At 48.9% G+C, this 15,403-nt stretch overlaps 2 protein-coding genes and 1 long non-coding RNA gene across 4 annotated transcripts; 1 reads left to right on the top strand and 2 right to left on the bottom strand.

The window, feature by feature from the left end:
• Positions 1 to 1,553: 1,553 nt before the first annotated feature.
• Positions 1,554 to 3,649, top strand: LOC120698129 (interactor of constitutive active ROPs 1-like). 2 transcript variants are annotated; one of them, XM_039981617.1, is made up of 2 exons: positions 1,554 to 1,821; positions 1,939 to 3,649. In XM_039981617.1, the coding sequence occupies exon 2, from the start codon at positions 2,170 to 2,172 to the stop codon at positions 3,322 to 3,324; it is 1,155 nt and encodes a 384-aa protein (XP_039837551.1). In that variant the 5' UTR covers positions 1,554 to 1,821; positions 1,939 to 2,169; the 3' UTR covers positions 3,325 to 3,649. The 2 variants fall into 2 exon arrangements, with proteins under 2 accessions (XP_039837551.1, XP_039837552.1); XM_039981618.1 differs by having other exon boundaries at positions 1,908 to 3,649.
• Positions 3,650 to 6,690: 3,041 nt separating this feature from the next.
• Positions 6,691 to 9,095, bottom strand: LOC120698130. Its single transcript, XR_005684726.1, has 3 exons — positions 8,155 to 9,095; positions 7,975 to 8,059; positions 6,691 to 7,600 (listed from the first exon to the last, which is right to left on the bottom strand). It is a non-coding gene; the product is annotated as an uncharacterized LOC120698130 (long non-coding RNA).
• Positions 9,096 to 10,014: 919 nt separating this feature from the next.
• On the bottom strand, positions 10,015 to 11,789 carry LOC120698128 (gibberellin 2-beta-dioxygenase 3-like). Its single transcript, XM_039981616.1, has 2 exons — positions 10,806 to 11,789; positions 10,015 to 10,682 (listed from the first exon to the last, which is right to left on the bottom strand). The coding sequence occupies exons 1-2, from the start codon at positions 11,739 to 11,741 to the stop codon at positions 10,440 to 10,442; spliced, it is 1,179 nt and encodes a 392-aa protein (XP_039837550.1). The 5' UTR covers positions 11,742 to 11,789; the 3' UTR covers positions 10,015 to 10,439.
• Positions 11,790 to 15,403: the final 3,614 nt, after the last annotated feature.

Genomic DNA, 15,403 nt, shown 5'->3' with positions numbered 1-15,403 from the left:
ACAATAGTACAATGGCACAATTGAGGATCATAGTACAAAGTTTTATACTCCAAAAAGATCTCTAACAAAATAAGAAATATGGACGAACAGTAGGCTTTTACTGATGGTCGTCAGAGTTCCCAAATACACAGCAGAATTCAGGGAATAAACAGAGGTTGAGCATCGCTAATTCCTTGGAGACTCGTCGGACACCAATCAGACAAACATTTAACACGACATAAAAAAAAATGGACACAAAGATGGATCGGTCCTGATTCCTGAGATGATTATTTCAGCTCTACCCGGCCTAGAGGAAGGAAATCAGATACTCAGAGTACCAAAGCGGGCAACTTACTATTCGGCAACCTGCGTTTGGACCGGTGCGCGATCATCCTGATTCCTGAGCCCTCCACCAGCCTCGCCGCAGCGCTCCACCTCCACGCCGGTGAGCACGGAATCTGTCACACCCACAGTGGATGAAGCCCGACGAGCCACCTCCACACGGATCTTCCTCCGGCGTTTCGAAGAACCTGGCGACGTAAAACTTGCCGGACCCCAGGTGCCGCGTAGGCCAATCCTCTGACAGGCCTGAGCTCCGAGGCCGCGGACGGGTCCGACGTGCACAGCAGGTTGTACTCTGGGATGTACTCGGCACGGCCGGAGAATGGCAACACCCAGTCACTGATCTTGCTCCGACTTCCGATGTCCTTGGCAGATAGGAGTATGAGGATGTTCGAGTGCCGGACCACCGTGTAGGACCTGATGTAGCTGCTAGGCAGCTCGTAGCCTGGCTCAAACAGATACGGGGCACGAGCGTCGAGAGCTTTCGTTGTTCCAGTTCCAGAGCCCTCAAAAAAAAAAAATCGGAGAAAAACGTAAAAAGACTTAAACTCCTTGTGGGCTGGGCCTCACGGGGTAGTAGCCTGGGCTGGCTGGGAGCTGTTGCCACCTGCGGCCCGTTTCCGCAGCCGCGGTGCGTGGGCCAGAAACATGCGGCCCGGTTCCGACATGGTGGGTCCACTTGCTGTCAGCCTGTCACCGATCAAATGCTTAGCTTGGAGACGAAATGAGATGACCGGACAATTCGCACCCTCCGTCCGCGCGCCTGATCTTCTTTCTCCGACGAAGACGTGGGTTCTAACCATAATTCTCCCCCGCCGTACTGGTGATTCGTGAGCGCCCGCGAGCTGCAAAAAGCTTAGAAGCTAAAAAAACGCCCGTGCAGCCCAGGACGAGCCGGTGGCGCCTCGCATCATCCAGGTGAGCCATATCGCTCACTTTGTGCTTGCGGAATCTAGCAACCGGCAATGGCGGAAATGGAGGTGAGAAACTCCGGTGGTCGTCGTCGCTGCGGCGCACGCATCGCCATGGGTTTCTTCTTCGGATATGTTCTCAAAGTTATTAGCAGTGCAAGTACAGGAGAGGGGGAGGGAATGCCACGGGATATAGCTGAACTTCCAGGCGTTGATCGATCATCTCTCCATCTCCATGAGCACGAGCACGAAGGCGAATGAGAAAGAAAGAAAAAGGGAAAATTCATAGCCTAATCTGCTACTACTACATACCTAAGCTCCGGACAGATTGATCTGTTCCAAGCAAAGTTTCCAATCAGTACCAGATCAGCATTAACATCGGGAGGTAGACGCGCTCACCAACCAAGCGTCCTCGGCGTTGTTCCTTCATCATCAACGATATAATTACCCAGATTTGAAGTCCCGTCTCGCCGGTGTGCCTCAACTCTCAACGGGCCAGTTTTCTTGCTGTTACGATGCTAGGACACACGGCCAATGGCAAGAAGAGCAGCAAGTTCGAGGACTCGGACAGTCGCATGTCGAGGCCCAGGTATAGTCCGAGTCCGGCACTATTTCTTCTAGCAATTTTTCACGCTCCGATCAAATCCGAAGCCTTTTCTGCTCCGATATCCGGAGGCGATCGGATTCACGAGCAACTCTGCTTCAGGGCCGTGTCTGAGCTGCCGCAGCGTCCAGTGCAGCGTCTGAAATCGGCGGCGGCGGCGGGCGCGGAGGCAACCGGCGGCGCGGCGCGGCGCGCTCTCGGCGTCCGGGCCATGGCGCCGCGCAGCCCGTTGCACGAGGCAAGGATGTTCTTGTGATCAAATGATGGACGGTGCAATGTGCAAACGCCATGTAGTGCGTGTCGTCAGTGACGTGGCGTTTATGTTTTTTTTTCATGAACGTGGATTTGCAGAAGAAGCCCGCCGGTGCTGGTTGTGGCGCCGGCGCGGGCCCACGGGCGGCGGAGCTGGAGGCGAAGCTGGAGAAGGCGCACGGGCAGCTTATGGGGATGCGGGACCAGCTCGCGGCGGCCGAGAAGGCCAGGAAGGACGCGCGCGCCGCGCTCGCCGACGCCAAGAAGCGCCTGGCCGCGAAGAAGAGGGACGATGACGCGGCCTCTTCGGCGGCGCCGCCGCCGGTCGAGCACGATGGCGGCAAGGCGCCGGCGCCGGCGGACGGGGCTGCTGGTGGCGCGGAGGGTGCGAACGGGGAGGAAGGCTACATGAGGATGAGGTCGCCGTCGCCGGCCGCCGAGGCCGGCTTCGAGGCTGTCGTGTCGGGCGAGTCGGGGAACAACGAGGGCCCGGTCGTCGAGGAGGGCAACAAGACTGGCGATGAGGAGGAGGCGAGAAACGCCGTTGCCGATGACGATGGCAAGAAGGGGATGAGCCCGGAGGTTGAGCTGCTGAGGGCGAAGCTGACGGCCAAGGACATGGAGGGCTACGAGCTGAGGGCGAAGCTGATGGTGATCGACACGGAGGTCGACGATCTGAAGAAGATGGTGGTAGCCAAGAGCACGGAGCTCGAGGAGCTGAAGGCGAGGCTGATGCTGAACAATGAGCTCGTCGACAAGCTCACGGCGGATCTGATGGTGAAGGACGCGGAGATCGCCGCCCTCGAGGCCGACAACGCCGACCTGAGCAGGATGGCCGAGGAGGCTGCCGAGGCCGCGAAGGCGGCGTCCGCGAGGGCGCGGGAAGCCGAGCACGCGCTGCGGGAGGGCGCGGCGCGGGAGGCCCGGCTCGCCGAGCGGCTGCGGGCGTCGGAGTACGCCCGGGAGTCGCTGGAGGCCGAGGCGCAGCGCTCGCGCGTGCAGAGCGAGCAGTGGCGGAAGGTGGCTGAGGAGGCCGCCGCGGTGCTCGGCGGCCGCCCCGCGGGTGCCAGCAGCAGCACGGACAAGCAGCGCCACGGCCCAGCCTCGGCCGGTGGCGGCGAGAGCGAGGGCATGGCAGCCAAGGACGGTGACGAAGAGGGACCCAATGGCAAGCGGAAGGCCGGCGGCGCCATGCGGGCGCTCAGCGACCTGTGGAAGAAGAAGGCGCAGAAGTGATCGGAAAGCTCTAACGTTGCCCCTGGCCGCTGACGTGTGGGCCTGGACCCAAACGTCAGCGACCAAACGTCATGGGAGACAACGTAAGAGGAGGATTTACTTGCTCCGCTGTCTTGTCCACTCCACTAGGGTGACTTCTAGCGCCGATTTACGGCGCAGGATAATTCGCTATTAATGTTATGGGCCCAAAATAAACTCGCGTCGTTTCTTTAGTGCATTGTGTCACTGACCTACCGATTGTATGCTCTAGTGCTCGCACCTAGAGAGGTGCTAAATTATTCGAGGATGAACAGAGATTTGTTTGCGTGGCATTGTTGCTTGTTGATGTTGTTGTACTGTTAGAGTTTCAGTTGCTCGCCCATCGTCATGGATGGATACTTTATAAGTCTGTAACGAAGAAAAATCAAATAGCGTTTGTTTTGTTTGAACAAACCGCACGTAAATTGGAACGCGGACGAGAATTTGCGTGGCAATGCAGCCGCACAAGAGATTTGTGCACTGCTGCATTTGTGCGCTGTAAAAATATACAGCAGGAGGCGCCAGCGGCAGTGGGGGTCATCGTCCTCACCCCTGCCATCAGCTCGAAGATGAAGAAAATTTGGGAATTGAATGTCGTAACAAGGTGTTTATACGGACATGAGCCTATAACAATCTCCCAGCCGAGCACCCGTTTCAAGAAAAGGAGTAGAACTGGACACCTCAGGTTTAATTTGATGCGCCTTCGTTTTGATGAATATTGTGCATCTCTCCTTTAAATGCAAGTATGTTACGCACGCTAGGACGGAGTCACGGAGAAGTGTTGACCTTATGGAAATAAAGCTTACTTTTTAAATAAAATATTAAAGTGAAATTCGATCAATACACCGGATATGCCAGAACACAAACACTCTTTTCTGCTAGCCACCAGCAATAGTGCTTTTCTCTCACACTAAATCAGCATCAGTCACCAGCCAGCAATCAGTACTTTTTTCTCACAGCAAATCAGCAATAGCCACCAGCCACATCCAGCCGAACAGAGTGAAGGATTGCAACGAATCACCTTATGGTACTTCTAGTGCAAATTAGTCTGACCGGTTTTCAGAACCAGCTTAGCCGCTTCTGATAGACGTGCTGTGAAAATCAAGAACACCGAGATCTCTCTAAGATTGGCAGGCCACTTAGAACACTCTCGAACACAAGAAGAACAACAGTTAAGATTTGGAAAACAAATAGGTTTAGAGATAAAAATAAAGGTACTTGTATTAGATTTGATTGGATTATCCTCGATCGGCAGTAGCCATTCATATATATATTGGGTGGGAGGTCGTACCCTACTCAAAATTGAATTAGTTACAAATATCACGTTGAAATACAACTCCTACTCGAAATACTCTGACCTTTTTTCTCAGGTGAAGTCCTTCTTGAGCCGATACTTTTCTCATCTGAATTCTAGATTGAACATTCTATATATGCATTTCAATCATCTCAACGAGAGCTATATAACGGCAAAGTCAAACCTTTATTTTGAAACTCCCACCAAATCTGGTCGGGCCAGTTCCATAAATCGATCAGACATGTTTCTCCAGCCATACCAATTCTCGATTCTATAAACTGGTTCTATATGTAATATATATAGAAGTTGAGCAAGAAAAATACCCTCAGACACATGTTTTCATTAATGGACTAACTTTTAGACGTGTGCTTAATTTTTTTCTTCCGGGGAACATATAGACCATGGAAAAACTATGGAGTTTATGGTTAATTTAATAGAAAATTAGAAATGCTTAGTTTCTTCCATCTCAAAAATAAAATGAACATATATACTCCCTCTATCCTGAAATATAGGCATTCCAACATTCTCGGAGAGTCAAAGTTTTTCAAATTTGACCAATTTTTTAGAGAGATTCATAAAAATTTATGGTACCAAACAGATATATTATGAAAATGTATTTAATGGAGAATCTAAAGGTACATATTTGATATCATAAATATTATTACTTTATTGTATAAATTTGGTCAAATTTGAAAAACTTTGATCTTCAAAAATGTTGGAATGCCTTATATTTCAGAACGGAGGGAGTAGCTCCCTATAATAAGTAGGCAACATACATATTAACACCACTGCACTTCTAGTCATTCGCAAATCTTAAGATCCGCTACCACCTAGTCTCTCGTAGGCGTTCGTAGCGGTGGGGATCGATGTACATGTGTGCTGTTTCTTTTATTTTTAGATTGGTTATCCATGGAAGCATGAAACAAGGACTGTTACTGGAATATGTGTTCTTGGAAATCTGTATTGCACGAAAGCGGAACTCTGCACTTTAACTTGGAATTTCGGATGCACGTAGAAGCTATAAAATGAGGTCCAACCGGCACTGAATCCGCAGATACTCAGACACAAGTATAAATGGAAACACTAAAAGAGAACAAACACTAGAACACTAGTACAACAGAGATGGAAAACAAAACCCCTGCTGCCCTTGCTGTATATATTTGGGCATAGCTCTAGTACCAAATTTGCCCAAACCCAGGGTACCCAATATTGGACATTCATTTGGTCAGCACGGCAAACGGAGAAAGGTGGCATACCATTTATAGAAAGGATGTGTCTCCACGTCAACTGATTGAGATATTTGTTATCTCTCAATCACCTCCACTAGCCGTTGGATGGTGGATCAACAGCTTAAATTACTTCCTGTCTTTTTGCCTACCTTCCACACTGGTGCGAGCGTACGAGCATACAGGGTCCACAATTTCTTTTGTTCGATGCATAGTAATTAAGCAGTGATGGGTCCATGTGTACTTTCATACCCGTTTAGACTATTTGGACTACTTTGAATCAGTTAGCAGTTCTCTGTAGAAGTGCAAAAAATGCCCAATGATACGAGCTGTTTGTTAATGTATATATTTTAAAATTTGAATGCAAGGGAACTCACAGAATATTCCAAATTTGCACCCATTTCTTTCACACAAAAAAATAAATTTACACACATTTCAAGTCACAAACATAAAATGAGCTCTCTCTCTCTCTCTCACTCTCTCTCACACACACACACACAACAGCATGAGAGGGTGAAAAATACATCAAAAATAAAAAATTACAGGTAATATTTTACGGGTTGACAATAAAGTTACATGTAAATAAAATATGCAAGCTGGGAATCAAATAACAGTATTAGAGGGTGAAAAATACATCAAAAATTAAAAAATTACATGTAATATTTTTCTAGATGACAATAAAGTTACATACAAATTGAATATGCAAGCTGGAAATCAAATAACAGCATGAGAGGGTGAAAAATACATCTAAAGTAGCATAAAAAAATGAGTCCACAAACTTAGGCATAATATATTATTTGTGGTTCACAGACACATTACAATCACCCCACAAGTACATGCCACAGTTACAGTTTGACCAGTGCTGATTTCCTCCACATTGCGAGCTCTAATAAAGCTCAGGGAGAACACAATTTCAATTTTATGGGTGACACCGTACCATACAAATCTGCAACGAAGCAACATGAATGATAACCTTATATTGTTGACGTTCCATCTGCCATTGCATGTTTAAAAATTTGCACAATCACAGTTCATAAACACAACGATCAGATAAAAAAAACTATGTACCACACATTTAACAATTTGTGACCTAAGATTCATAGAAGCATTATCAAACAAAGCTCATGAACATTTAGCATTATGTCTAATCCAACAAAAAGTTTTCATATGCACAGGTTCCAAATTAGGTTCTCCCAATAGCATAGCATGGGCCAAATAAGCCCAACGTGTGAAATGATGAGCTTTGTTATAAATCCTTAGTTGGCGCCCGACAACATTTAACTATGCAACCAAATTAAATAATTTATAATGTCACTTATACCATATTTGTTGGCGCCCGAATTAAATTCCCAAATCCTTAGTTGCTACATATATTTTAAACACTTGGGCATGAACCAGTTATAAGCTCATGTAGAAGCTGCAGACCATGGAGGTGTGACTGGACAATAGATGCTAGTACACATTTTTGTGAACACCAGGCCGTGGACCATGCAGTTCACATTTGACATGGTTATAAAAATATTATATAGAAAAATCACAGCTGCTACATAGCATAAAGTTAATATTTTTTTAGCTCAGACATGTTCATATAATACATAGTTGTTTAACGAACTGTAAAACACTAGAAAACATGATGAACACTTGGTAAACTATATAGCTTAGTTTTGGACGAAAGAGGTACCTTGGAAAGGTGCATTACACACCACTCATCTCAAAAACACTTGGGTAAACTCTTAGTCTGAAAAATATACAATATTTATCAAGACAACTGACATTTGACATAAATATGTATGAACTAGTTCATATTTACATTGAAATTGTAAGCACTGGTCATATTTGACAAGAATATGTGAGGTGATGCACATTTGCATATTTACAGCAAAAAATCAGGGTATAAGAGTAGTATAATATATTTAAGGTAAAATCACAATATTTATAGTAAAGTTAAAAAAATTACAAGTAAATCACAATATTTACAGTAAACTTAAAAGATTACAGTAAAATCACAAATATTACAATAAAATTAAACTTACAAACTAGACGTGCAGTGTCATTGATACGTGTTGTGCAAATAGACAAGGGATCCATATAGAGAGAGAGCTTGCAACTTACAGACACAATAGGATACTCAACCATAAAATAACTTGTATACATTCTTGAAGTTGTCTTCACATATCATCTTAGAGTCATCGTTGTTCTAGAGCAATAGAAATTATAATTACAAATCGAATCGGTCACCTAGATTCAAAAGCTACACAAAATTAAAAGGCATTTATAACCAATGCCACATACCTCATTATGTGGCAGATAGGCCTGTACCACATCAAGTATGAAAAAAGGGATGCCAAGCAAACCATAGATGGTGGCCAGGAAAAATAGTTTCAAATATGCAAGCATGGGATTATCCAAGATTTAGTGGTCGTATGCACTGAAAGGCAACATTGTCTCTGCATATACTAAACTATAATTAAGTAGGAATGGTACAGTAAATGTGGAGGTGCATGAGGAAACAGTTGTAGAGAGGGCAGAAACTAGCTAGAAAGATTTGAGCTAACCCTCCATGATCGAGCAGACTATGATGAAATAAAAAAAAGCCTCTAGAAGAGATAAAACACACAATGACTGTACATCATAGCAATAAAAGGGCACCCTCCGTAAGATAGAAAGTACAATCTGTGCGATGAAATTGAAGAAGTTTCACTAGTGTAATTTTATATCACTACATGAAAAGGATTTTCAAATGAAACTAAAATGTCATAATAATGCCACATTGATATAAATTATCACTATAAATTTTATTATTCAAAACTGAAAAGAATGAAGAACATCTGTAAGAAAATGACAAGTTTAGACATTATATGAAGGACAATCACCCAAAGAACATACTGATGCAAAAGGTACATGGTACGAAGAATATATATCCATGTGAATTTAGCTTGAAAATATAATTTTGACAAATTCAACATATCATACTGCTAGTAGAAGCACTACAAATACATATGGTTTTATGAATTGTTTGCTGAAAAGAAATTGCACTGTGTAGAAGTATAAAAATCACACATACATATATATGATGGATAGTATAAGCCAACAAAAATAATAATAAAAGGAGAATGTCCCCTTGCCCATTGTTACAGCAGGCTGTTGATGAGAAAAATACAATAATCAGATACAGAAAAGCGAAAGAACATGAAGCACAAGTAGGAACATCACCCATCAGTGTTTCTCGTGATGTAAGACACTTTGCTAAGTTATACAATCTTAGCCGGAGCATACAGAAAAAGAGATGGCTATATTACCAAGGAGATCAAAGGTGCTATTGCAATACTAGTAGGCTTCAAGCATTTTCAAAACAAGGAAAAGATTCTTCAATCTGTGCAATTTCTGAAGGAGATACTGGTCAACAGTCAACACAATATACTTCCCCTGTTCTAAAACATATGGAAATGGAATACCGGAACAATCTATCATGCATGATATCAGATAAAATACCAAAACTATCGCCACAATTCAGACATACACACATCTCCCAGTTAACTGCACATGGACACAGGATACACATATGCGATAAACCATCAAAAATCGATGAACACATGGATCTTTAATCGCGCAAATCGAACATAGCGGAAAGTGGGGAAACCAACAGGAGACGAATGTAGGCAAAGGGGTTAAATCCTCCACTAATTTCTCATCTGCGTGGCCTGCGTATGGTGGCACACGGCCAATGCAGATGCTTCCCGTGGAAAATCTACAGCTCAACCAGACAGGATGGGATTAGGGGATGAAGAGGGGATTTCAAAGGCCAATCTGTCCGCCTACCCTCACATCAAACAACTGAACCAGGAATGGAAAGATGGGGAGAAGAAGAGACTAACCTCAAGAGGACCTCGCCGGAAATCCACAATCGTCGTTGAGGAAGACAAGGTCTGCCGAATCGCCCACCTCTCCGTCTCCACCTATTCCGCCTCCATGCAGCTCATCACAGAAATGAAAGGGACAGGAGACATCGAGTACCAAACCCAATAAGACTTCAACACCAACCCGGTAACACTACAACGGGCAGAACAACTGAGCCGAGCGGGCCCGATTACACGAAGTAGAAGCGAATATATCCCACACGTCCAACCCTGATCGGATGGCTCACAGCGTCGATTGACACATAAACAAATCCTCAAATGATTGACGAGGAGTAAATCTGTTATAGAAAACACACACACACACACACAACATTCACACAGCATAGCATCATGGAGCCCCAGACCCCAGATGAAATACAAAAGCTCCCTCTCCTGTAGCTAGTACCACAGCCACTGTACACTTGGCAAGTTGGCATCGGCAGCAACACAAAGCAATAAGCATGCATGCAACAGAGCACACACCTGTCTCCGTATCCAACCCTACCCACACCTACCTATAACCCAGCTCTCCAGGCCCTCCCTTCCTGCTCGTCCATGAAGCAATCAGTAGTGTACTGGCTCCTGGTTGCCTCCAGTGATCCCCAGGAGCAGGGAGGCCCGGCGCCGATGGCAGGCAGGCAGGAGGGGCATGGCGCTACAGGTGGGTGGTGCCTAGATAGATCAGACGCGGAAGGGGTCCAGGCGGTTGTCGCCGAGGCGCGTGCGGTAGGCAGCCTTCTTGTAGTCGCCCCACGTGAAGTCCCTGTACAGGCCCTGCTCGCCGCGGCCCAGCAGCTCCGGCAGCGGCGCCATCCGCTGCGCCGGCGCCGGCCCCGCGAAGTAGATCATGGACACCCGCGGCTTCCGGCTGTTGGCCACCACCACCCGGTGCCGCACACTTTTCAGCCTCCCATTCGTCAGGACCTGGCGCACCATGTCGTACAACACAGCCAATCAGCCATCACCATCCCAATCTATCATGTGTGCGTGTCTGTGTACATACGTGGGTATGCAGCTACTATGTGCAGTGGGCCGCCGTACGCGTACCTCCAGGGAGTCGCCGACGATGACGAAGACGGCGTCGCGGTCGGGCGGCACGGGCACCCACCGGCCGTCGCGGAGGGCGAGCTGCAGCCCGGCGGTGTCGTTGGAGCGGAGCACGGACACCAGCTGCGGGTCCGTGTGCTCGCCGAAGCCCGTCACGCTGCACGAGTCCGGGAGGCGCTGCAGCAGCGGGCACGGCGGGTAGTGGTTCACCCGGAGCGCCCGGTCGCTCGCCGCGCCCGCCACCATCCTGCTCAGCGCGTCCCGCGGCGCCACGCCGAGCCCCTCCGCCACCGCCTCCAGCACCGACGCCGCCACCCCGCGCACGGCGCCCACGTACTCGCTCACGGCGTCCCCGGAGAGCGGGGCAGGCAGGGAGGCCCCGGCGCCCTGGTCGGCGGCGAGGAGGAGGTACTCGAGCCACCCGGTGTCGCCATTGCGGCCGATGCGCTTGCACCCGTACCCCAGCGGGTCGGCGGGGCCGGACGCGTCCTTCTCCGCCTGCGGCCGGGCGAAGAACGCGACGGCCTCGGCCTCCAGCCTGTCCGCGACGCCCGCCGGCACGCCGTGGTTGACGACCTTGAAGAACCCGAACCGCTCGCACGCGTCCACGACGGCCAGGGCCGCGCCGGGGGCCGAGAGGTCGACGGCCGGCACGCCGGGGAACGGGGGCCCGGCCCCGGGCTCCGGCGACCTCACCAGCGAGATTTGGTCGAGCGCCGGCGGCTTCGCGAGGACCACCATGGTGGATCCTGGATTGGTGGTGCCGCCAAGAAACAGAGCACCACCGTACGGCTGGTCAGCTCGAGCTCGAGTAGTGCATGTGGGGGGGAGGTGAAGGGCTTCAGTTCGTGGCTCGTATATATAGGGGAGCGCCGCGGCGGCGGGGCCCGAAGCGGCGATACGAAACGAGCGGGGATGGAGCGAGCGACGTTGCATCGCTCCCGAGCTCTTTTCTGTTCCCCTTTCTCGTGTTAATTGGCCGAGTGATCTGTGGAGGAAGGAGACGTGTCCCGGCCGGAGCGGAGGGGCGAGGAGATAAGAGTCCGGTCGGCCGGGTGCTGTTCATCTCGGATAAGTTTTCTGTTGACGGATTCCTGCCGAGGTTAGAGTAGTACCCGCCATCATGAGAGGGCACATATGAACGAAGCGAGGCTACAGTCTAGCTGTGGGTTTGGGCTCTCTAAATGATTGGTGCCACTCACAGCAGATGCACTATCGTGGCGCGCCCCATACTATTAGTTACCTGGAGGATTTTGTTAGGGGGGTAGGGTATGGAGGGTGATTATGATCTTGATCCAGCATCCAACGACGCATGTAGTGTAAGGCTGTTGAAGACTTGTTTACTATTTTTCTGGAGTTGGACACGCCCTTAGTCCCAGCTCCCTCTTAAACTCCTCTTCTTTAGTTCCCTTCTTCACGAACCAAACAAGAGATTTGGACAAAATTGAATTCACATCTTAATTCCTGCGTCAACTTCCGTGGCTAATTCGAGGACTAGCGAGAGCAAAAGGCAATGCGGAGCTTCTGAATGCTTACCATCTCTTTCTATTCTCTTTTGGAGCATTTCTTATTTAATTAATATTTGTTATATTATACATTTTAGTGTAGATGTTAATCTATATATGCTGTAAAAATTAAACAACTTACTATCTCAAACCCTACACTCTAGCGAGTGTGCCCGTACCTCCTCCTCCCCCCTCCCCCGGCTCAGCAACAGCTAGCAGAACAGAGTGATTGTAGCCAGAGCGCCTCCACTTTATATCGATGTCCCCCACTTTACATTGATGTTGTAGAGGGTCAATGGAGCTTATGAGAAACCATTGCTCAAGCTAGAAATTATTTATTATGAACGTATGAGGAGGTTGATGGGTACCCAGTTGTGGTGCCGGCTAACCAGAGCTCGAATCCGGGGTTATCAAAAAAAAAACACAGACTGCTCGCTGAGATACTGTCTTGAGAGTTGCACATACTACTCAATATACTATCTGTAGTTACTCAAGTAAATTAGAAGTCCTTATCTGCATGAGCTGAAAGCGAGTTCTTCCAAGTTTAGTAGATGTGTTTCATCAAATTAAAAGTTGAAGATCTGCAGCAGAAATTTCTTTTTCCATGGGATGGGAAGTGGTGAACAATGAACCAGTGAAAGTGGGCAGAAGCTGCCGGGCCGGGCGGGAGAGTGCGTGGCTGAAGATTGTTGACAAGTCATCATGCTACTATAAGTAGAGCATGAAGAAAAGGACCAATGCTATGACATCGTTAGCGTCCTGTCAGAATCGTACGCGTCAGTGACAATAATAATGTCTGAGGTGACCTTTGCTTCATCAATTATAGAAACAACCGAAATGGCGAATGCGTCGGCCAAGCGCGCGTCCATCGGGTGAGGTCGCCTATATCTTTCAATCCCTTTTAGAACACCAAGAAGATATGCACTGCATGTTTCTGTCCGTTTACCGCTATACATGTTAATTGTATTACTACGCATATATGCTATACATTTTTGTCCCAGAATATAGCTACTTTTAGTTTTTTCTTTCAAAACGAACTTTTTAAATTTTGACTTTAGATGGTAGAAAATCATAGAGGTTGACGATATAAAAATTTATATTATTTCATTGATAATGAAACCAAACTATCGTAATATGTAACTCTTTTATTTGAAAGTGATTATTTTTTAGAGATACAATTGATCAAAAGATGAAAATGTTTGATCAAGTCTAAAAGTTGCTGTATTTTAAGATGGAAGTAGTACATTTTAGAGCAAGGGTAATAATGCAACCGCTGCATGCGCAGCCATGTGCCTGCTGCGGGCTGCATGCTGCCGGTTCAATTCATCTGGGCCCACGAGCAGACATTCAGCTTGCGGTAAGGAAAACACTTGTTTTTTCTCTCTAAATTCTCTTCTCTCACCTCCACTTAGAATTCATTCTTCTCGTAACCCACTAATATATAATTGCTCTTAGTGAAACTACAATTTCTTAGAAGGGTACACATTTGATTTGTCTAGTCATTTTGAAAACTACGAGCATTTGGAATCATGAATAATTTAGGACTTTGGGCAGACACGATCGACAGAGCACGTGTAGATGAGCTCTGTGTTTTGCAGGTGAACGCCGATCTGCCCGACTGCCCGGCGAGGCCGTTGGTCGGAAGCGCCGCCTAGTGGAGAGAGAAAAATTACAAGGTCCTCCCGCGTGCCGGCAGATTCCGACGCGTGCACGCCTTTGCGCCGCAAACGCGCCGGTCCCTCCTCCCTCTCCCTCGCGGCCTTGCCTTGCCTTGCCTTGCCGACTACTAGGCGAACGGCACGCGGGTGAGCCGCCGCCGAGCACGTACGCCGCCGCAGAGGCCCGCGCAGCAGCTTCTCCGATTCCAGCACGCGCGCGTCGCGGCAAGAAAAAGCGGGCGACGACGCGGTCGAACAGCGCCGCCGCGCGGCGGATAAGAGATAAGCTTCTCGGCAACCCTGGCGCTGTTGCGGGTGCGGCAGCGCCGGTGGTCGGCGGCCCGCCGACGGGTCCGCATCGATCGGCGGCTGCTTTTTTTTTCTTTTGTGGGGGCGGAGGATCGGAGGCGGCATCCGACATCGGCATCGGCCGCCGCTGTCAACAGGGAACGGGATCACCGGATACTGTGCGGGGAGTCCCGGCCCCGCGTGCGCGGGTGCACGCATGCCATCGGGCATCGGCCGCCGGCCAACGACGTGGCCGCGGGATCCTCTGCAGAAATGGTATCGGGGCTACTGTGACCAAAAGGGGCTCCTGAATGGCCGTGTCAGGCCGCCCCGGGCGTCTGCGGCATGCCGGTGAAGAAAGGCATCGATTCGGGTCCGTGGCACGGCAGCGATAGGTGTCGGAGCGGTGGGGAAGCAGGCAGCCAGCAGTGTACTATCAGGCTGTGAAGAAGGGCCGTGCTTTGCTAGTGCTCTGGCTCCGGCAAGGCTGGAATTGGAGCCCAGGAACGCTTGCTCTCTCTCACACTCGCGACAGCAACGCAAGGAAGAAGATGAACGGTAGCCGGAACATACAGGGTTATTTCAGCGACGGACGCCGTCGCCGCGGTGACAAACTTACCTGTATCTTGGCTTTCTGTCACTGGACTCAAACTGAGATGGAGGATTTACAACGACCTAGACCATAGCGACACCCGCGGGAGCTCTCCTCCAACGTCCGATCTCCTCGCGTCGCGCCGTTCCGCTCGATCCGGACCACGCCAGCAGGCCATGCCCGAGCTTCACGCTCGTCTGCAGAACGTGCTCCCCAGCGCGCGGCTCACGCTGTCACGCAACCCACTGGCACGCTCCTCCAACCGACTCTAACGCGCCCACCGATCGAGCCTGCTCGCGAGCTCGACCCAGACGACCTGGAACGCGCGTTCGGACTCGGGCATGGCCGCAGCTACTCTGTGGTTCATCCAAGACGCGCACCACACGCACAGACTCGACGCACACACACCGCAGGCAAACCATGTCAAGGTTATTACTAACAAAGGCGACAATTCTACCCGTCGTTGCTACAATTTCTTTTTTTTTTAATGAAACGAGAGTTAAGCTGCCACTGATTGCATATACACATTTTTTTTAGATAAAGGATTTTTTCGGT

The sequence above is a fragment of the Panicum virgatum genome, chromosome 3K (genome assembly GCF_016808335.1).
Source record: "Panicum virgatum strain AP13 chromosome 3K, P.virgatum_v5, whole genome shotgun sequence".
Taxonomy (NCBI): Eukaryota; Viridiplantae; Streptophyta; class Magnoliopsida; order Poales; family Poaceae; genus Panicum; species Panicum virgatum.
This window is presented reverse-complemented; position numbering and strand designations above follow the sequence as displayed.